The 23,675-nt window shown below is 30.6% G+C and overlaps 1 protein-coding gene and 1 pseudogene across 1 annotated transcript; both read left to right on the top strand.

Annotated features, from left to right (window-relative positions):
• Nucleotides 1-6,857: 6,857 nt before the first annotated feature.
• LOC137837065 (large ribosomal subunit protein uL6-like) lies at nucleotides 6,858-8,668 on the top strand. The gene is made up of 3 exons (XM_068645921.1): nucleotides 6,858-7,341; nucleotides 8,210-8,332; nucleotides 8,423-8,668. Exons 1-3 carry the CDS (start codon nucleotides 6,970-6,972, stop codon nucleotides 8,507-8,509), a joined length of 582 nt encoding a protein of 193 aa, XP_068502022.1. The 5' UTR covers nucleotides 6,858-6,969; the 3' UTR covers nucleotides 8,510-8,668.
• A 4,839-nt stretch (nucleotides 8,669-13,507) lies between these two features.
• On the top strand, nucleotides 13,508-16,139 carry LOC137837064 (zinc finger protein CONSTANS-LIKE 2-like; annotated as a pseudogene).
• Nucleotides 16,140-23,675: the final 7,536 nt, after the last annotated feature.

The following is a 23,675-nucleotide window of genomic DNA, read 5'->3' as shown; positions in this document are numbered from 1 at the left end:
GGTTACTAAAAATTATCTTACTTGCTTTCTATTTTCTTATGTTTCATGCTTACTTTATTAGAGATATTCATCATTTTACCATTTTTTGTTTATTCTTTATTTCAATTCCAATTTGTAATTTTAGTGTTTTTTTATTTGTTCTTTCATTTTATTTATTTATTTAAACAAGTTCTAGATAAAATAATTTTTTTATGGAATAATGTTTGTGATACTCATTTCTGTTTTACTCTAACTATTATATATTTTTCTATTTTTTTATATAATAAGTTTTACATTTAAAATTAAAAAAATTGAAAATGGAAGAATATATTAGATAACTTCAAATATTTTGTAGAATACTGTGTCATTTAATAAGGAGTCTGGCAGACAACATCAATTAACACTTTCTCTTTAATACATGTTTTAAATTACTTAATGTTTTCCAATGTTTTTAAATAGTTTAATAAATATGTTATTTAATGATAAAAGATCATTTGTATATTAACAAGAAATAAAAAAATACTTATTTTTTTAACACATCTTTTTATCATTGGTTATAAATCTAGAAAAGGAAAATAAGTAGTGTCATCGTATATTTGTGAAAATTTGATTCTAGTATGGGACTATTATCAATTTTAAAACATTATTTTTAATCATTTTTATATCATATAGTAAATAAAATACTCTATCAGGAATTCGATAAATTTTGGAGCATTATGATATTCTTATTTCAAAAATTAAACTTAATCTATATATAAACTTTTATTATAAGTTAATGAAAAGAAATTAACATGTAAAAATATGATCAATAATTTTAGATGTCATTGGAAGATGTATTTTGGCTTTTAAAAGTAATTTGAAAATTTGACATAACTAGAATGGGAAGATTTTTTTTATTAATTATTCTTATTTTATTTGATTTAAAGTTAATTTATGCATAATAAAACTAAAGATTTAAAAAGTTATATATAAGAACTTCTACAAATTAGTCTATATATATAAATTAATCTTAATTTATAAAAATTCATTTCCAATTTTTTCGTGTTTTTATTTTTTAAAGTTGTTTAAAAAAAATTAGTTCGTCATAACATATTCTAACCAAATTGTTTTCGGGATTCTGAAAACAAGAAAACAAAAACAAGTAGAAAATGTTTCCCCCTTTCTGTTTTCATCTTTGAGGTACAAATATGACATTAATTAGTCAGGAATAATATTATATATATATATATATATTGTTATTTTTATATACGAATCAAAAAAATTTCATAAAAAAATAATTATGGAAATTTTATTGATATTTTTTTTATATTAATTATGAAAAGTATGTATATTGAACATTGCATCTTTTATCTTGTACTAGTAAACAATGCATTTTTTATTTACCAAATTATGACAATGTTATAATCTATTTTTTGTAATTTCACATATTAAACACAGTTTTTATATGAAGATAATTATCTACACTTTATATGATCGTTAAGTATTATACTAATGAAGTCAATAAAGTTAAAAGTTTCTTAAAAGCTAAAGAAAAATTACGTAAAAGCATAATAATTAAATATAAGTAAAAGTATAATAATTAGATATAAGCTATAACACCCCATAAATACATCTAATCATACTTGTTTATATAAGTTTGGAGTTATTTCTAACCTTCCTAATACATCATTAGAACTTATAAAAATACAAATATTTACAATATAATATTCAAAAGAACATCCTAAAGCCCTCAAGAATCTCCGACACTTGTACGATCATCTGCTCGTGTATATAGTACAATCATTGCAATTCACAATATAACAAAAAAAAACAAGGGTAAGCTAATGAAAAGAAGTTCCATAACAAACTTAATTCATGCAAAAATAATCATTCAGACTAATCATTTATAAACATTTCTTTAAATGATGTCATCTATAATTTCAATATCAATTACATCGTTCATATAGACCACACATGGATTTATTTCCAATCACAATCATTGATTTCATTTCAATCCATAACACTTTGATTTCATTTCAATCACACAGAATACACATGAATTCATCGTCTTCCGGAAGACTCATTAAGTATGCCCCTACCAGATACTGACATCTAATTCATACATCAAGGATCAGCGGGACCCAGTGTGTATGAACTCTCTCTTCAGCTTCTCACCACCTGATATCTTAGTCTATATGACTTTGATGATTAGTGAAGTTAGAGGATCTCTGTTAAACGTAGTTTTTTCATACTTAATGTACCATCAAACAATAACTCATAAATTATCCCAAATGTATGACATCAATTTCATACAATTTTCATCATTCATATATAATACATATCATTTAATCACATAATATTTAAAAATTCATAACATTTAAGAACCTTACCAATATTAAAAACAATATTTAACTTCCAAACTATCAAAATCTAATATTTATACATGTTCACACAACATAAAATCAAACAATTTTATCAAATAACATTCTTGCAAGAGAAATTGAAACTTGGAACCACGTCCCCTCCACATTCAGATTTTCTAGCCTCGGGTACTATTGAAAGTTAAAGTTAGTTTCCCTTACCTTGATTGTTCGCTTTACAAGCAACCTCTAGAATTTTATCCCCTCAGTCTGGATAAGCTTCAAGATATAAGAGCCTAATGTAAGTTATCCAACACATAACAGAAATTCAGTATATAGTAGAAGAAACTACTTTTCTCAACTGATCCCACTAAGATTGAAGACTAAATCCTAAGAAAAAACAGAAAATAAAGGATAATTAGAGCAAAAATGAACTTTGTTTGAAAATCTGATCAGATAGAAATGTTCCTTAACTCCTCAACTATAACGTGGTGCAATCAAATTCTAAAATAGCTGATGTATGGAGTGAGTGAGAAATGGAGAGAGAAGGGAGAAAGTTGGAGAGATGGAGAAAGAAAGAAAAAGAAACGTTCTTGGAGGAGAAGATTTTGTGATTTGATTTCTTTTACGTTGTTACATAAGTGAACAAAAATCTGATACTCAAAATTTATTTATTTTTAATAAAAGGGATTCAATTAAATAAATTAATGAAAACTTGAGCATATTTACTATATCTTTTAACATACTATATCCATATTTAATGTTTTGATTTGAAAAGCTTATTTAAAAAAATAGAACACAAGTAAGGTATTGTAGGTTTTTTTTTATCAATATCGGTCATTTTTTTTTAATAAATTAGAGTTGGTTTTAAAAAATTAAGAATATGTAAATCGTGATATCATGTCATTTTAATGTAATTTCAAATAGTAATTTTTTTAAGGTAAAGTCGTATTTAGGTGATACGACTTGAGTTTAAAGCAAGTTGCATAAAGCAAGTTGCATCGGAGTCGTGCATGTAAAGTATGACTCTAACTTTTTGTTGATTTTCTTTTATAAAATTTTATTTTTTGTTTTTCTAAATATAATGATTAATTAAATTATTAAAAATATTAAAACTTGATTTTTTTTTATAAAATTTTGTAGGAAAACAATTCAAAATAGTCATAACTTTTGATAGAAAGTCCGAATTGAAATGCGTTAAAAATAAAAGTTGCTTAAATGAGGTAAGTAATATGATGATCAATATTCGAAGGGAATCGAGAATACAATTTTTTTAAACTATTTACTAATTCTATTTTTTTATTTTTTTATATATTTTTAGGTATTTTTGTATATTTTAGACTTTTAGTTTATATTTTAGACTATTTATTAATTAATTTTTCAAATAAAAAATAACTAACTATTTTTTTCTTAATTTTATAAAATTTGTTAAACTAATAGTTCAATTAATTATTGCAATTTTTTACTCAAATAATTGTTTTAAAAAAATTCAATAAAGTGAAAGTCATATAAGGGTGACATGATTTCAGTGTAACCTTAAAAGAAATCGTTAATAAAGGTAGTATGAGATTGACACGATTTCACTTTAATATGACAAAAAATATCTCACCATTACATGACTTTTTTACAATAAGTTATCTTATGTTGAGATAATTTACCCAAATTCATCAGATTTAAAAAACAACCAAAATTAGTAAAAATGGAAATAATTATTTTAAATGGATAAAAAATCGTCATTATAAGTAAAACATGTGTGAGGATGGACTTTATATACGTAAATGTTACATTTTCTTTATATAAAAACCTGTTTTTTTATGAATTTAATTGTTAGATTATACATTTATATAATCATAATTACTTATTTCAAAATTTATAATTTATATATATTATAAATGGAAAACATTAAACTTGTTCTTACAACAAGGACCAAGAACACTTGAAATGGGTTAATCAAGACTAATCCTTCAATCTTGGGCTGAATACTGTCTTGGGCCGGGTACTCCTTGATGGAAACTCTTTGCTTCTCCTCTCGGCTGGTGCTCTCGGCTTCTCCTCTCGGCTGGTGCTCTCGGCTTCTCCTCTCGGCTGGTGCTCTCGGCTTCTCCTCTCGGCTGGTGCTCTCGGCTTCTCCTCTCGGCTGGTGCTCTCGGCTTCTCCTCACAACAGGTGGGGGGTACCTGCAAGTCGCTCCGATGCCAAAGTCAGAAAAGGTTTAACGTTCATCAGATAAAATCACTCTTACCTCTTTCTATCTCTGAACTCCTATTTATAGAGTTTCTTTAATGGGCTTTCCCTTTACTCTTGGGCTTTCTTTCTGCACCTTTTTTATTATTTGTGCACCCCTCTTGCAAGTTTTTATCTAATTGGGTTTTTACAACTTTTATATTTGTTTTATTCTTGTCTTTATTGCTTTCGGTCAAAACCTCTCGGTTTTAACTTAATCATCTTAATTGTTATACTATGTAGTTCTCGGCATGAACCTCTCGGTTTTACCCTATCAGTACAAAACTTAATGGTGAGTTTTAAAAAAAATATTATTTAATAAACATTTAATCAGTTCCCTTATTTATATATATATATATATATATATATATTTAACAAACTAAATGTAATATTCCATTTTCTATTTGAATTTAAGTATGTTAAAACAAACTAATTTATTATATTTTTTTTAAAGAAGTGATGTTGAAAAATTTGGACCAATTATTACATTCTAAAGGAAATGCACGAGTTAATAAAATACAAGAAAAATAATTATTTTATACAAAAGCTACATTAAGAAAATAAGATATTTTATATTTTTTTCAATACATATGCTTATTACATTACTTTTTACTTGTTAATTTTACTTTCCCAGTAATAATAAAATAACAAAACGCTTATTTTCATTTGACAGAAAATATAAAGTTTTTATAAAATAAAAACTTGATTCCTATATTTTTATAAAAATTTTAATTTTTATCTTTAATTTTTTTTCACAATTTTAGTTACTTGAATTTTATTATCCATAACTTTATCTAATTTGGTTTAATTATCCATAGCTTTTTATTACTCGAACATGAATAATGAAATTGAAGCAAAACATATAGTATTTGCAGTTTTACTACAAGATTGAATATGACAACAACTACAACATTGAAGACACTTACTCTTTTGAAACTGAAAATAAAATAAAGTGAAAATAAAAAAATTAATTAATTAAGATATCGAAATTGCTTTAAAAAAAATTGAGAACAGCAATTATGAATAATTGAAAATTAAAGGTAAAATTACAAATAAATAAATAAATTAGAGACCAAATTTATAATTTTTTTAAAAATATAAAAAAATACAATTAAACCAAATAATTATTTAGTTTGTTTAGAAGAAAACAAAGGGCAAAGGACAATAACTAATTTGAGGCAATTACTCTTTGCAGTTCCATAACTTCTTCATGCACCTTTATGAACTGTTTATAATTTAGAAATATATTTTAGATTATGTAATTTAAGATATATTTTTATTTTATTTTGAATGATACAATTTAGAATATTTTTTAATTATGTAATAAAAAAATGTATATTGAAATGTATAATATAAAATGAATTTATGTTTTACACAATTTGAAAATATATTCTAAGTTATATAATTTAGAAATTTTGAGATTGTATAATTTAAAATATATTTTTAATTTAAAAAATGTATTATGGATTATAAAATATCTAATACATTTTTAAATTGTTGAATTAATAATATATTTTTTGATTTAAAATTATATAATTTAAAGTATATTTCTTGATGATGCTTAAATGTTTCCAACTATAAATAAATTGAAATTTTCCACAATGTGGAGGTTCACGATAAAGGTACGAAGGTGTTAAAAATAAATTGGAAGTTTCTTCCTGCACTCTACATTTTTCTTCCTGCAGCCCCACAATTTTGTAAATTCCGAAACTGACTGCTACAATTTCGGGATTTGGGAGTGTGCTACGGATTCATCAATCTGAAAGTGAATCATGGTGCATTCCGGATGAGGGGGTGTTCCGGAAGCAAAGTTTGCATAAATTATTGATTTCTAGATTGTTGAATCTGGAAGCTTAATTTTTATTACGGATTGGTTGATCCAGAATGATTTTTTTAATTATGGATTTCTGAATCCGGAATGCATATTTTGAATTATGGATTGGCGGATCCGGAATGATTTTTTCAATTATGAATGTTTTGCATTTTTTTATTTTGAATTGACACTATTATTCACGTACTACTGGAAGCATCAATCCGGAGATTACCGAATGTGCCAATCCAAAAATTTACCGAAAGCGCCAATTCAAAAGTTTACCGGATTTCATAATCCGGAATTAAAAAAAAATTTACAGTTTATAGAGGGACAGTTTTGTCTTTGCGCAACCTTGTGGGGTGCAGGAAGAAAAATGTGGGGGTGCAGGAAGAAACTTCCAAATAAATTCTATCCATCTAAAGACCCAACTAATTTTGTTTGCGAATCACATTTTAAAAAAAGTTAATAAAATGGGCCTAGTAAGTGGGCCTAGCCCAATCGCTATCAATTTAAGATCAAAACACTGAAGCGGCAAAGTAGCGAATTAGGGTTTTGTTCTGTGTTTCTGAGAATTGTTAAGGGTTGTGTGTGTGTAAGAGAGAGAGAGAGGGAATCATGAAGACGATTCTTTCTTCGGAGACGATGGACATTCCCGACGGCGTGAGCATCAAGGTTCACGCGAAGGTGATCGAGGTGGAGGGACCTCGTGGGAAATTAGTGCGAGATTTCAAACATCTCAACCTCGATTTTCAGCTTATCACCGATGAGAATGGCAAGAAGAAGCTGAAGATCGATGCCTGGTTCGGATCTCGCAAAACCTCAGCTTCCATTCGCACCGCGCTCAGCCACGTTGACAACCTCATCACCGGCGTCACTAAGGGCTACCGCTACAAGATGAGGTTCGTCTACGCCCATTTTCCCATTAACGCCAGCATCGGCAACAGCAACAGATCCATTGAAATCCGAAACTTCCTTGGCGAGAAGAAGGTTTATTTTTTATTATTTAATTTAATTTCTTACTTATTTAATTTTTATTTAAATGTTCTTTTAGTCGCTTAGAGTTAGGTAGTTTTTGATTTTGTTCTTTTTTGTTTTGTTTATTTTAGTCTCTTTAAGTTTGTTGTTTTGTTTTTATCCTTCCAATTTTTGAATCACTAGTCCCTAATATTCACAGGCAAAATAACATTTATTTTACATAATTTTAAAAGTATTTAGTAGTGTTATAGTTTCTTTGTAGAGAATCTGATACCTTCTATACCAATTTAGAAGAAAAGAAATTTAATGAAACACTTGATTTTGATTAATAAATTTATTTTGATTAGAATAAATTTTGCATTTTTAATCTTGTGTCTTACAAAGTGTGATTTTGGTCTCTCAAGTTAAAATTAAGCAAATTAGGTTCGCAATTGTTGTATTTATGCGTTTTTCGTATTGTTTAGATCTTTTGGTTTCATTACTGCGCCAATGAATGTTTTGTATCTCAGAATGTGTGATTTTGATCTTTGAAGTTAAAATAATGCAAACTAGGTTACGAGTTATTGTTTTTGCAGGAATTTAGTCTTCCGATTGTTTAAATTGGATCTGAAGGTGTATCTCTGTTGTGCGATTTTGATTTACTCGTCAATTTTTTGGTTAAAAATTTTGATGTAAAAATTTGCTATCTTAATTTTCTGCGCTCTGAAGTTAAAATTACTCAAATAGGTTTGTAAGTGTTGTATGCTATTAATATGATTTTTGTCTTCTAAATTTCAGTTGTGTAAATTATATCTTTACGATTTTGATTAGTTTGCTTATGTTTTTGTCAAATATTTAAAGAATTTTATTGACGAACCATCTCAATAACATTTGGTTACAGGTGAGAAAAGTGGATATGCTTGATGGTGTGTCTGTTATTCGATCTGAAAAGGTGAAGGATGAGTTGGTTGTGGATGGAAATGACATAGAGCTTGTTTCCAGGTCTTGTGCTCTCATTAATCAGGTATGTTTATCTTATTTCTCCCAAACCCTTATCTAATTTTACTCTTGTTTAGATTTTAATTGTGTTTTTCATTTGTTTGCTTTGCTACAGAAATGCCATGTTAAAAACAAGGATATTCGGAAGTTCCTTGATGGTATTTACGTCAGTGAGAAGGGAACAATAGAAGTAGAAGAATAGAGTAGACCATTCTGCTTTCTTTTAGATTGGACATCTTTTTTGTTGTTATCATTTTGAAATTGGATTTACAATTTTGTGTTGTTTATGGCTTTTTTTATTGAAATGTTTTACTCTAAATTTACTAATCCAACATGCATTGGAGTGAAGTATTTGCTGAAATTACTTATTGCTGTAGTGATAGATGAATCTGGTTAATATGCAGAGTCACAATTAAAAGTTGCGTTTTTAGGGTGGGATTGATACAATTTTAAGAAACTATTTGGTTTTTAAAGTGTTAGATTACTCATACAGTCTGATGGATGGATGTTGTAAGACAGAGTAGTGTGTAGAATTTAAGCAGGGTATGATCAAAAGATGAAAACGAAAGCTGTCTCTGTTTTTAGGATATTAAAACATTTTTTTTGGAAGCACTTTAAGTTAATAAGTTTTTGATGAGGAATTGGTGTGTGGAGTTTTTATGTTAAATAGTTTGTAAACTAAAAACGAGAAGGGAATTAAACATGACCAAGTGTGGTGTTATAACATATTTCACCATTTGCATTAGTGTGCTAACTTTCTCATGCAGCTGCTGGAATAGTCTGTGTTAATTTTCTTATTTTCTATATACTTCCATTGGGTTTTAAATCCTGAGTATGCATGTGATTTATGCATAAAAAATATGATGAGTTTTGAATAATGTTTTATAACTATGAATGGGACATATTTAACATGACTAATCCTACTGAAGATTGCATACAATGAGTTTTGACATGACTAACGTTTTTTTAAAGTTTACTTTTTTTTATTAAGTTATTTTATAATGGGGAAAAATCGTAATTGGTTTGTAACGGGAAAAACCTGTTTAACTTAAGGTGATATTTAAACATTTTTTATATTTAATTATGTTTTATTTATAATATAAAAATATATTGATTTTTTCCCAAATATATTGATTTATAATTTTATTTTTATTCTTTTTTTAATCTAAATAGCATCCCTATCACTTTATCCTTCTCAATTAGAAAATAATTTTTCATGAAAATAATCTTTCCGTCTTACTTTTTCCTTGCTTAAATTAATTATTTGTAAATTTCATGTTAAGTTCAGTATATATAACATAGTATACAACGGATTCTCCTTTTGTATATATTTTATTTTTAATTGTATTTTAAAATTAAAATAAATTATTTAAATGTTGAAAGTAATTCCACACACATTTCAAGATTAAAACACATTACAAATCAGAGGCATGAAATGTAAACTTATTGAATTTGACTAAATGGCTCAATTCTATACATGTTTTATAATTATGAGTAGTGAATAGTTAATAAGACTAAACCTATGCAAGATTGCACATGATAGAAAAATTAATATTTTAGTTTAAGTATAGCAACATGATATATTTATTCAAATTAAAGTGACTTTCATAATTTATGAAAGTATCTTAAGCACTTGACTTGATAGTTTACTCTGTTCAACAATGTCAATCACCATGTTCTTAGGGTACGTAATATGATTTGGGTCGACATGGTTTGTCTTGTAGGTATCGCTATAAACAAATTCACGACTTTTGAAAGAATAATTTCATTAGTGCAACTTAAAAGAATTAATACCTTACAAGTACTTCAACTTCAATCTTAAACAAAAGACAAAGAAAAAAACCATGAATACAACACTCACTAGATAAAGTGAGTTCCTCTAGGAGAATCGAACTTTCAATAAAGAAAATTGTTTTGCCATCTTCCTAAATGGATATACCACTTATATTGTATGATTAAATGTGCGAATGCAAAGTTTGCATGCGCTTTTTTTTTTGTCTTCGTGGACATGAATATTTGATCTAAAAATATAAAAACCAAAACATTAAAATTATACTATATCTTTCAATTCCATGGTATAGATTCGGCCACTTGATTGCTTTATACCCATTGTGAGATGGAATTGGTAATTTGAAATCTTAAAGTGAGGAAGAAAAGAGAAGTTTAGTTGCACTTTTTCACTTTAAATTTTAGGTTGTCATGGTCTAGGAATATTAGAATAATCTAAATCTGCAATGCCATTTGTTACCTGTTGTTAGCATTCACTTTTCTTCCCCACCCAGAGGAAGATTCACGTTTCATGGTTGCAATTGCAAAGCAATGAAGAAACCAAACCTGAGTTCACAGCTGTGTTGAGAGGTTAGAATATTCTTAGTATAACTCATACTAGATATTGCACAAATACTCTCATGTGAAGGGATATATAAGCATAAGTCCTTTTTAGATTAACTTTCAAAAGTTAGTTAATTGGTAAAATTAAAAGGGTCGTCTTTCACCTTTAATTTCATAATACTCTCATTGATAATGTAAACTAAATTTAGCTCAACATATTTGGCCTTTTCTTCTCTGTAAATTTGCTAGTCCAAACACCATATAAAGACTTAAAGTGTAGCTAGGTGGTCCTCAAAAGTGGCTGCACTTTTTTACTTTTAAAAGCCTTGAAGTGCACGTGTAATGAAGTTTAGACAAAGCATGTGGACGTTGTTGTTACACATTTGTATGGATCTATACTCTTCTCTGTGCTGATCTACTGGATATCTCACTAATATTCACCAACTATCAGATGAGGTTCAGACAGTTACTTCCACCCTCGAAATTGATTCTGAAGACAAGAAAAGAACTCCCTCTAATTGAATTTTTCTTTTCTTTACTTCTGGTTTCAGGATCGTAGAACTTTAAGATTTTCAATTAAATTGTTATAGTTTTTAAATTTCATGATCAATTAGTCAATATATAGTAAAGTTTTTGTTAAATGTTATCTCAAGGTTCTTTGATCAACCGTTGTAAAATTATTTCACCTTAATTAATGGTCTTGAGTTGGCATTACAGATATGTAGTTGCATTAAGATTGGGAAGGAAAATATTACCAGCTATAGTTTTTCATATCCTATTTGAATAGGGTTCTGGTTATACCAAAAAAATATCTTCATTGTTACATAATTAACACGCCTAGATGTATGGATTTATAAACTAATTCTTTGCATATGTTTGTGTCTCATTGATTGATGATGAATGTACTTGCAAAATACAAACTTTAAAACTTCATATTTATAGTAGTCATACTTCTAATTAAGTACTGTGGTGGACTTGGTGGACTTACATTTGGATTTGGAGAAAATATATGAATATGAGCATGATACTAATGCTTTAATTCCCATATTTATAGGTTGAGAAGGAATTATAAATATGATAATACTAATATTATGCTTCATCATGGTGTGAGCCCAGGGCATCAATGAGACCCTCCCAAGCATAATGGTCAATCTTTTGCACTCTTTCTAAATGGCATATGCCACATAAGAAATAAAGTGTAAAAGAACAGTTTAGGTGCACTTTTAGCCATCGTGGAAATGAATATTTTACAAAAAGAACAACACACGTGAAAGAGTTAAAACAGGTTGTCCACCATGCATGAATTAGAATGCTTAATTTTTATTCATTGTGTGATGAGAATGTTAGTAATCTCAAATTTGAAAAATGGAAAGAGAAACTCACACTGCACTGAACTTAGTGACTTTAAATTTGGGGTTGTCATGGTCTTCGAATATCAGAATAATCTGTATCTGCAATGCCATTGGTTATGTTACCTTTGGCACTCGTCATTCTCCTCCACAAAGAGGAAGATTCACGTTTCATGGCTGCAAAACAGTGACACCATAGAGCTGTTGATGCACACTGCAAAGGGTCGAGTGGTTGGAATATTCCAGGAGCCTCGTTGTACACTAAAGTGCATACATGTCACTTCCAAGTTCTTCCATGTATTTCTTTCCCTTTTCTCTTCCCATCTCTCTTTTCCTCAAAGAGTGTATATTGCAGTGTCAAATGCTATTTTGTCTAAGAGAAGAAAAAATTACAAGCTTCTGTTGTGTTTATTCTTTAGTTTACTTAAATATAGTTTGTGAGTGTTCTAAAAATTATTGTCTACTTGAATTTATCAGTTAAAATGAAAGAAAACGACCTTCTTATGCTTTAAAAAGGCCTCTCAAAAATAGAAAAATTCTGCGAAACTGATGCACGAAAAAAGTAAAATAACAGTAACTGGCTAATGTAAGTCCTCTAACTTGTTAATCATTTTAACAGTACAATAGAAAAATTGAATAATAGTATAATATGAGTAATTTAATACAAACAAATAATAAAGAAAATGGTGTTGTAAAAGTTGTAGGTGAGAACACTGTTACTATTTTTGTTTTTGGTTTGGAACTGGAGTAGAAATGAGCTTGTTCAAATATTGGTAAAGTACATCTTAGGTCAAAGTTATTGGGTCAAGTAAGTGGTCCAAAAAAGTGTGTGCACTTTTAATCTTTAGGGAAGGAACGAGATACATGCAGAAGATTGCTTTATTCCCATTGTGTGGAAGGAGCATTGCACATTTTCTCTTGCACTATTTCACTTTAAATTTTTAAGGCAACAATGGTTAGGAACATTGCAATGATCTATATCTGCAACGGCATTTGTTAAATTTTTAGTGCTACAGGTCACTTCACTTGCTTCCCCACTGAGAGGAAGATTCATATGTCACAGTCATACACACTCCACAGTCTATATATAAATAATTACTTATCTTGACACAGTGATTACATCCTTTCACAACAATGAATTTCCCAAGAGAAGAGAGCATATATTAAGGAGTAACTTGAGATTTTGACAGGTGCAAGCATTGCATGCCTATAGAATCTACCTGGACCCAAATTGACACATGTCTCCAAGTTGTGCCATGAACATCTCTTTAGTGATTCCAAAAGGCAAAGAAGCAATGTGCACAGGTTCGACCAAAACAAAACCCCATCACCTACTATTTTAGTACCAATCATGGAAATCCTTCCCAGTAAGTAACACTTATATATAATTATAGATCACAACTTTTTCTGAGTGTTTAATATAGTTCTATAGAAACAAAAATTAATACTCAAAACTACTAATTATTAAACTGAAAAAACTCGTTTCCGTTATTTATATCTGAAATTATACTTGACAGCAGTAGTTATACACTGAAAACAATCAAAACCAGTTGTCCTTGCTTTTGGTGGTCTATCCCTGAAACACAACCAACCACTAGATAAGCAAGAACTTTAGCAGGCCACTAACTTTGTGCCACGATGGCACCCTTGATTCTCCCCCAACACTACTTGGTTCAGCTCACTGAACTCAACCCTTCACTCACTCACTTCACTTCACTTCACTTCCAAACTCAACACACAAACCCTCTCTACTTCCCTTCCTCCAAAACACACACAAACATACACAAAATCCAACCAAGTACAAACACTGGTACACCCCTCATACAGTATTTTCACACACAACATGTTGAAGGAAGGCACCAACAACGTTGGTGGCAGCTCCAGCACCTGGTCACGTGTCTGCGACACGTGCCGGTCAGCGCCATGCATAGTGTACTGCCATGCAGACTCAGCATACCTGTGTTCATCCTGTGATGCTCGTGTCCATGCAGCTAACCGCGTGGCCTCAAGGCACGAGCGTGTGTGGGTGTGTGAAGCGTGAGAACGTGCTCCCGCAGCGTTTCTTTGCAAAGTTGACGCAGCTTCTCTTTGTTCTTCGTGTGATGCTGAGATTCACTCAGCAAACCCTCTAGCCAGCCGCCACCACCGTTTCCCCGTTCTCCTCATCTTGGGTCCCCTCTTGGGAGAACCAGATCACGAACCGGAACACAGATTCGTGAACGTGGTGGAAGAGGAAGAGGAAGAGTTTTCTTATGAGTATGACGATGAGATTGAAGCTGCTTCGTGGTTGTTGCCACATCCTGTGAAAGGCAACGAAGAGGAGGAGAATGGTTTTATGTACGGTATTGAGTATTTGGAGAACCTTATGGATTGCAACTCGTGCGGTCACAATAATAACCAGTTTAGCAACGTTTTTCAGCACCAGCAGAACTACAACACTGTCCCTCAGAACTATGCAGTGGTTCCAGTTCAGGTGCTGCAACAATCGCAGCATTTTCAACCGGGTTTGGAGTTTGACTCATCAAAAGCTGGTTTCAGTTACGATGGTTCTCTTAGCCAAAGTGTAAGGATTTTTCTCTTACCTAAGGGCTTTTTGATTTTTACTTTTTCTTCTTCCAAACTCTTTAGATCATTCATCAATTGAATTATACTTTATCAGATTTTGCTTGACCTCTGCTGGCTCTTCCTTCAAAGTGCCAATTTCCTTGCTTTTTTTCCTTCCATTTCAAAAAAAGGTTTTAAATTGCTGTCGCAATCTTTATGGTAGTTTTCTCCCTATTTAAGACAAACAAACACTGTTGATACAAGTTTAGGTTTGGTCATGAAAAGTCTAAAACATTCATGTTGTAGTCCAAATTTCACTCACATACTGATTTTTAAAACCTAGGTTGGAACCAAAGTGGGATTTAGAAGCAGTAACTACTGTAGTTCCTTTGCAATGTTACTCTTATTCATTTCAAAGTGTTTCATATTTCTTTTGACTACCCTCTTTCATTCTTCTGTCTTGAGTGACATTTTTTTTGTCGTATACATGAGTTTTCCCCCTTTTACTGTTTCTTGTATTCGCTAGCTAGTTCTATCTGTGATTCCTTATAGACATACTTTGAAGGGTAACTTTTCACCTATTTTCACCCCTACGTTGTTAGATCTCCCTAAACTTTGTTTCTATCTCATTTCAACATAATTTCATCAATTGTGTGTTAATTTCCCTCAATTTTGAAGCTTCCATACAAAAAATGAGCCTGAGAGCCTCTTTTCTTGAAGTCAAAAATTGGTGGGGGGATTAATTTGTTAACACCTTTCTTTTATACTTTTTCTCTTTTGCATCTCCTCTTTTTTTTTTTTTTGGATTCTCTCCTTTCTTCTATTATACATCCATCACTTTTCTCAATATTTCTTGCTTTTCGTTTTTTCTCAATTTTTCTGCTTCTTTTCACCCTATCTTGTTTCTGGGATGTGAAACCAACATTAGTTTCACAAAAATGGTTTTCCATTAGCATTCAGTTTATGAATTTGTCACGAACATGTGATCCTTTTTCTTCTTGGTTCACTTTGGGCTACATAATAATCTTTGTTCTTTGTTTATTCAGGTATCAGTCTCATCAATGGAAGTTGGTGTAGTCCCAGAATCAACAATAAGTGATATCTCAGTGTCGTATTCAAAGTCACCAATAGGGACAAGTGAACTATTTCCTCCCCTTCCCATGCCTTCACATCTTACACCAATGGACAGAGAGGCCAGAGTCCTAAGATACAGGGAGAAAAAGAAGACAAGAAAGTTTGAAAAGAAAATAAGGTATGCCTCAAGGAAGGCTTATGCAGAAACTAGACCACGCATCAAGGGTAGATTTGCAAAGAGAACAGATGTGGAAGCTGAAGTGGACCAAATGCTCTCCAAAACACTATTCAATGAAGTTGGTGGTACAATTTTCCATCTTTCCAGGAATGGAAAGAAAAGAAGTTATCAATAGCCAAAGAAGAGAAGGTTGAGAACCACATCATTGGAAGGCACCACCCCCTAATGTAATTTTTATTTTGTCTAATTAGTTTGGACTTATCATATATATTTATTTTTCTATACTTATGCTTCATAAATAGAGTACTTATATATATTAAGTCAGCTAATTCTGAAAATTTTGCCTTATAATTTAATTTCTCAGTTGTGTTTTCTGTTTATATTTTTCTGCAAATTTCTATTTGTTCATCTCTTGTGCCAGTCATTGGATTAACATTCAGTGGGAAAATATTAAATTGAATCAATGATAACTACTAGTTAACAGCAAACAAATGGTTTCTCTTCCACCTCACAATGAAGGCTAGAACATAATTCTTTAGTTTAGTTGATGTGTGTGTGCAGTTAAAGAATCCAAAGGAAAAGTGTAAAACTCTGGGAGTTCAATTTTGCATTTACTATAGGGCAGTTTGAGCAACACGTCCTGTGAAAATGTGAATTTTCCTGTCACTGTCACTGAATCGACCCATTGGGAATTTTCCATGTCTTTCACTTGAATCAAATTATTACCATAAAATGTTCCTGAAATATGATGACACGACCTTTTAATGTTACGAAATATGAAAAAATGTTACCATTTGCAACATTTTAAAAAGTATAATTTTATAGCTTTTAGGTCTGGAGTTTATGAATGTGTTGTGTTACGGGTAATATTGGTGATGGTGAAGCCCTCATGGTAAATAACATGTGATTAAAAAAAGTATAATGTAAAAAAATTATGGCATTTATAATTATAAATGTTACAAAAATATAATGTAAGGAGAACAAGTAACATTTCTAGATATCACATTTGCATTGTGAGTAAGTGTACACAAAATTATATTCCTAAACGAGCAGGCTTCACTTTATTCTCATTCTTAGTAGTTTCATTGTTTTTTTTATTAACAATGAATGAATTAAAATAAAATAAAATGAAGGATTTAAAGGGTGTTCCAACCCTTATACAACGATAAATAAATCCTACAAATAGAAACAATATAGGAGGAGAATATAACAACTATGAATAATAATGGATGATACCAATAAGCCTTCCAGACATAACCAAACTTGAACCTATTTAAAATTAAATGACTCTCTGTAAAAAGCATCAGAATTGTGCCTTGCCCTCCATGGTTCTTGGTTGCTTTACCCAGGTCCCCTCAGAATCTGTTCCCACAAAAGGAAATGCTTTTGGTAGACTTGATACTACTGTCCATTGCCATTGATTCACAAAACTCTCTACAAACTTGGTCTATGAAAGAGAATACAACTGTAGTAAGGACTCAAGAATGCACTTAATCCAACCTCTCCTTCTTTCTGTATTTCTTCATGGTCTCATTTAATTAATTTCTTCTGGAACCATCCTCCAACAGATGCACCATTTAGATTCCGGTGTTCCTCACAATCCAGCCTTCATGTGGTTTACACATTGGACTTCCTAGCATCACATGTATTGCAACACATGCATAGCAAACATAGAAAACAAAAAAGAGACACCTAGAGCAGAGGCCTACAATTATGTATCAAAGCAAAATTTCCATAGTCCAAAAAACTGTTTCCCTTACTAGCCATAACAGATACATGGATCAAAACTAAACCCCATTGATGATTGTATTTCCCTAAGTTTTTTTAAATAAAAAATTTAATATACACAATGTTATCAAAGTACCAGTCACAGTATGAAAAAGTTGATTTAGGATAAAGTTTCTTACCTAAGCCTAAACAGTTCTTGGTGTTGTGCAAAAAAGTTCTAGAGCTTCAGGACATGCAAAGTTAAAAATAACTTGGTTTCTTTGTTTTGTTTCCATAGGTATCAAACCAAACCCACCCAGACCCCTTTTTAGACAAGATTACCTTTTTGACCTAGCAAGCACAATCCAAAAGGATTGAAGTTTTGAATGGGATTGATATGAATGACATTAGATATTATATATTCCTACCCACTTTTCACACATATGCCACACTTTTTCTGTTATCCTACACTTAAAGAACAGACGATCTATAGTTTCTAAAGCTTTTGAAAACATAGGATACAAAAAACAAAGTATATCTAGTTGCCTTTCTTCTTCAAAGTTAAGAAAGTTTATTTCGTTGAAGCATGACTAGGAGCGAATTCAAAGTCAAAACAAATTTTATGCTTAAGAAAGCTAAATTCGTTGGAGAAAGGCTTGGAATGAAGCCAAAACCAAAGAAAAGTAATCAAACCCTTTCAAACACTGGACATTTTAATGGGTAAAAAAAGTCATCATGCTTCACCTGGAATGCCCGAGAAGAGCATGATGAAGTCATGATAGCAAACTGAGTAAAAAGTGAACTTGAAAAACTGTAACACCATATTGCCATGTAATCAAAATACATACCTTTGACCATCTAAATATTCCTAAAATTGAACTAACTTGTTGGAAAATAAAATTAGCAGTATAAACACTAAGCAGTGGTACAAAACCATGTGGTGAACTGAAAATAAAAAGCATAACAGGCATTGATATTGTGCGCAAAACGTAGAAACAAATCACCGAAATGAACAAGATGTTGTGTAGGTTTGTAATTGAATCTGTGACTTTCGAACTCATCCCAAGTTCAGTATAAATAAAGCATAATCCATGACGGAACATCTAAAAACGAAGGAAAATTGAAACTATTGCTTTACATAAATCAATCTATGAAAGTGATCTGTAATTGGAACCAAACGACCACCTGCAATTGAATTATGTTTCAGTTGAGCTTCTTGAGGATGTTAGAAGCCCACCGCTTGACTCGTCCCCTGAGCGAGTAACCGAAAACCATTCCAGCAACAAAGCAAATTGCACAAAGCTTTGAGCACGTCCAATACGACACCGCGTGTCTGCAACAAACAAAACACACAATAATTATCTCAAGTTAAGACATCAAACCCTAATCTGTAAGAACATTGTTAAACAATGAAAACGAGTGATCTGAAATAAGCTTAGATAAGAAGCAAACAGAGAGAGAAATGCCTTGGAGCTCTGGTAGCTAAAAGAAGGGAAGAATCAAGAGGCGGCGGTGGCGACGGTTGCATACGGTCGAACTCCGGCGAGTTGATATGGCCGGAAACCTTACTGACGGCACCGGCCATCGCTACAAAATGCTGAAGGCGCTGGAGACGACGACGGTTGAACTATGCCCCTTTTTCATTTTGTATTCATTTTCGGCACATCTAAACGACACCGTAATAACCATTCCCGCATAATTCACATATTTAAAAAAATTATTTTTCACCTCAATAATTTCTTTATGCACCCCATATTTTGATGATGATTTTTTAATATTTAAAAGTATTTTTTATTTTTATAAAATGCATAGATTATATAAGTTTTAATACTCATCAAAAGCTAAATATAATAGTGAGACCTTAGTTTTTTTAATATAGTATTATTATTATTGCATATATTATTTTATATTATTTTTCATTAGAATAGAAATCATGTGTTTACATCTATTATATTCAAAAATTGTATATATGTAATGAAGTATTTTATTAGAAAATTTATTAGTATGATTGAAATTAAAATTTCATTGAAAATCAAAACATCGTAATTTGTTATCCATATTTCATTATGCATCTGTTGTGAGAATAATATTACGAGACCATTTATCAAATTCATCTAAATAAAAAAAAAATTAATAAACAAAAAAAAATTAGTTTTTAATTTAAAAAAAAATCTTATGAGAGGGGGGCCAACAAAAGTAACCCGCATATTTTATGCAGAGCCAGACACATTTTGCAGACCAAGTGCGGGCTAGCCTGTGTGAGAGAGGTTGGCTCGCATTGCCATCTCTAACTATCCGATACTTAAGTCAATAAGAATTCTTAAGTATAATATTATAAAGTAAAATATGAGTCAAAAGTGTGTGTCTACTTTCACATAAATACTTATATTTGTAGGTCTTTTGAGAAATAACCGTGAAAGAATCATTATAATTACTATCGGAAACACATGCACTCTTGCGCTTGTGTATCCGCATTTTTTATTTTTATAATTTACATATAATTGTTTAATATTAAAAATTGAATAAATAATTTTATTATCCGCACACTTAATTAACAATATAAATTTATAATTCATTTTAATAAATATGAATACACATGAGAAAACATATAAATTATCTCTAAGTGCACCTACTAATATATTGTTATCGAAACATAACTAACATAGTTATATATGGTAAATTTACAAATATCATGCAAAATTATGACATATATTTTTATATACATATGTTTCAAAGAAGAAAACAACAATTTACAATTTACAATCTCATTGTTTTGCAATAATAAATTCTTAAACACCAAATAAAGATTGATATTCAAGATATCTTTCATTTTTTCTGTCTTTTATATAATTCACAAGGAACTTCTATATAACAAATATTTGGTAAAGTACAATATTCAATTTTTAATATTAATAACTATGTATAGATGATACAAATAAAAAATGTGGATACACATACGTAATGTCTTTGTTTCTCTTAGTAATAATAATGATAATAATGTGTATCTACATTTTTATTTTTATTATTGTTATATGTATTATTTATATTTATTAAAATATTATAAATTTATACTGTAATATTTTAATTTATCATAAATTTATGGGTATTTATATTTTTTAAACATATATGCATATAAATTTATGATAAAATTATAAAAATATAAATACAATAGGTTGATATTTAAAAAAATGCAAATACACATAAATTTATAATAAATTAAATATTACATTATAAATTCCAAAAGAAAATTGGAAACATGAAGTGGAAAGTAAAAAAAGAGGTGATCAATTGAAATGTTGCACCACTTTGATATCTCTAATTTCTCTATATATGCATTAAATAGTTTTATTTCAAATCTATCTTTAAAACTAGTCATGCATCCTTCTATACCACGGTAATATGACAAAAAGTTTATAGCTGTCCCATTCCATGTAACAACAAAAAATTTATAAAACTATACAAATTTTACATATTTGTTTTCAAGCCATGTATAGCCATCCTAAAGCACAAAATTTGTTTTCAAAATCCTAGAGAACGTAAAGGTATACTAGGCATAGTTAGAAAATAAGAAATTTCAAGTGAGTTTTAATATTGAAACTCAATGGAGAACTTTGACAATCCCAAGCAGCCATCCTTGCACAATAAACACACTTTGTCCCATTTAATAGTAATTGACTTCCTTTTGTGTACAATACTTGTCAAAAGAAGGTTTTGAATCAAGGACTTTAGTTCATTCAAACATGACATAGGCCAAGCATAAATATGAAACACATATAACAACATACCTAATATGTATTTATAAGTTGGAATCTTCCCATGAAAGATGATAATTTCCTTTTCAGGAATCAACTTTTAGTCTAACTTTATCAATGATTCCTCAGAAGTAGAAAGCACAGGGAGTTACATTAAACATAGGAACTCCCATATATTTAAGGGATAACAAGTTCATAAGATCTAGAGGTCAGCAGGGTTTGTCACTACACTTTGTAGAAAGGAAGAAAGTATACAGTTTCATTTTGCAGGCCATGGTCATACGTTTTTGCAACACTATTCTTAAAACTTAATAATGCTCTTTTTTGGGAAGGGAAATGAGGCTGCTAATGTAAGGAAAAGTAAGTTATAGGTGTTGTTTTGGATTTGTCTTATAAAAGTGCCACTGCTGGAAAGTTATGTAGAATTTGTTGCATAGATTGAATTTGTAACAACAGTGATGGGAGTGCTAAATCATAGGCTTTTCCAAGTTTTTATGTTGTTTTATAATGCTTTTGAATTGTAAGTTTTGGTGGTGAGGCCTTTTTTGTATATGTATAAGGGTTGGGACACTCCTAAGTGTCTCTTTTATAGGATGTCAAGCTATTTTGAAAAGGTTATGATTATGAAAGTATGTGTGTCCTTTTATTTTAAAACATACAAAATAATGTTGTATAATCACAACAACAATAATTTTGGTAACAATGTTTTTGTCTTTTAAAGTTTAATGGTAAATATAAATTTGTGCTTGAGAATTAGATTAAATAAGAAAAATACTAAAACAAATGTGATAAGAGATAATACTAAAGGAGACCCATAATCTCATTAATATGTATAGGAAGATTCTTAATTCTCATACAATATGAGTTTTTTTATTTTATTTTCTATAACTAATGAATATAATAAACAATAATTGAAAAACCTTAGGATATATAATTTTTTTAACCAAAGAATAAATACAATATATACTTAATCCTTCTAAGAACACCAACAATGTACTAAATCACAATATTGGTATACATCAACCCCAAGCTCTCCATGCGTGAAGTTGCAAAAGCCAACATGATCGCTGGTTGATTGAAGCGACGTTCTCCATGCGTGCCTAGTCGATGGTCGCCGAAGTTATGCAAATGCCAACATGATCGCCGGTCGAGGAAGCGGCGTTCTCCATGCGTGTGTAGTCGATGGTCGTCGAAGTTATGCAAAGGTCAACATGATCGCCAGTCGATGAAGCGACGATCTCCATGCGTGCGTAGTCGGTGGTCGCTGAAGTTGTGCATCATTACCGTATCCAAAGAACAGAAGATCAGATAACTGGAAATCGCCGAGGTGGACACATCGCCGAGTTCTCCAGAAAGCTTATTTGAAGCTGTTGGAGATTTAGGTGAGTAAGTCCAGATGTGTTGGTTCGATAAAGATGTCTGTTAAACCTCAACATGAGCAATGAGATGAAGGGAACAGCTCGCCCGTCGACGAGGGGATTTCCCGAGTGGATCCTCGTCGAGAGCGGGGTTTCCTTAGGTCAGAGCATACATGGCGAGTAGCATTGGTGGCAGGCGATTTTGTAGAGATTGTGCTCCTCGTGGCACTTAGTGCTCACCAGAGTAAGCTACATGGCGAGTTATTCCCTGCATGGGTAACTTGTCGCGTGGTGAGGTGAATGTAGGTGGCCTCAGTTCTAGGCGTTTCGGTAAAGTTGAATGTTGCTTTGAGGTAACTTGTTGGTTATATTTTTGGGTATGTTTTTCTCACTTTATGGTTGTTCTGCTCCAACCATAAAGGAGAGTTTCTTTTGTGGATGATATAGGAAGTCCCCTTGTGGTTACTGTATATGGGTTGGGATACCCTTGAAGTATCCCCTTTAATTTTATTTAATCATTGTTGATAAAAAAAAAAATCAACCCCAAGCTCTATCAACAATTGTGTTCTACTTGGTCTTTATAATTTATATCATTTTTTTCCAATTCATGTTTATATTGTCTTCCTTTCATACTCATTTTTTTTTTGTATTAACAAATATTTGTTCAATCAGTTCAAGAACAAAATATACTTTAATCTATCTTGAGTCTCATTAACAAAAAGGATTTATAAGACATTACAATACATAAAATTTTATAATAAAAATACTTAAAAGAAATTATAGCAATGAATCAACTTTACCATGTCAATAATATAGTCTTTATGCCAATGAAAGACATAACAATTTTTTGTCTCCTTACCAAGCTCCCAAATGCAGTTAGTAGAATCTCCCATTCTCAATTGAAAGGATTTCCAAAATAATCTCATTCAATAAGTATAATTCCCTAATTGACATGACCCACACCTTTACCAATATATCTAAAACAATATTATAAACTTGTATTTTCAAATGGGCAAAAAATTAAAACACAATGTATCTTATACGCATTACTAGTGTACATATGATTCCTTAACTA

Source organism: Phaseolus vulgaris, chromosome 4, assembly GCF_000499845.2.
Source record: "Phaseolus vulgaris cultivar G19833 chromosome 4, P. vulgaris v2.0, whole genome shotgun sequence".
NCBI lineage: Eukaryota > Viridiplantae > Streptophyta > Magnoliopsida > Fabales > Fabaceae > Phaseolus > Phaseolus vulgaris.
This window is presented reverse-complemented; position numbering and strand designations above follow the sequence as displayed.

Coding starts and splice junctions, on each gene's coding strand:
- LOC137837065 (XM_068645921.1), top strand. CDS start 6,970: ATGAAGACGATTCTTTCTTCGGAGACGATGGACATTCCCGACGGCGTG. Junction 7,342..8,209: donor ACTTCCTTGGCGAGAAGAAG/GTTTATTTTTTA, acceptor ATTTGGTTACAG/GTGAGAAAAGTGGATATGCT. Junction 8,333..8,422: donor CTTGTGCTCTCATTAATCAG/GTATGTTTATCT, acceptor GCTTTGCTACAG/AAATGCCATGTTAAAAACAA.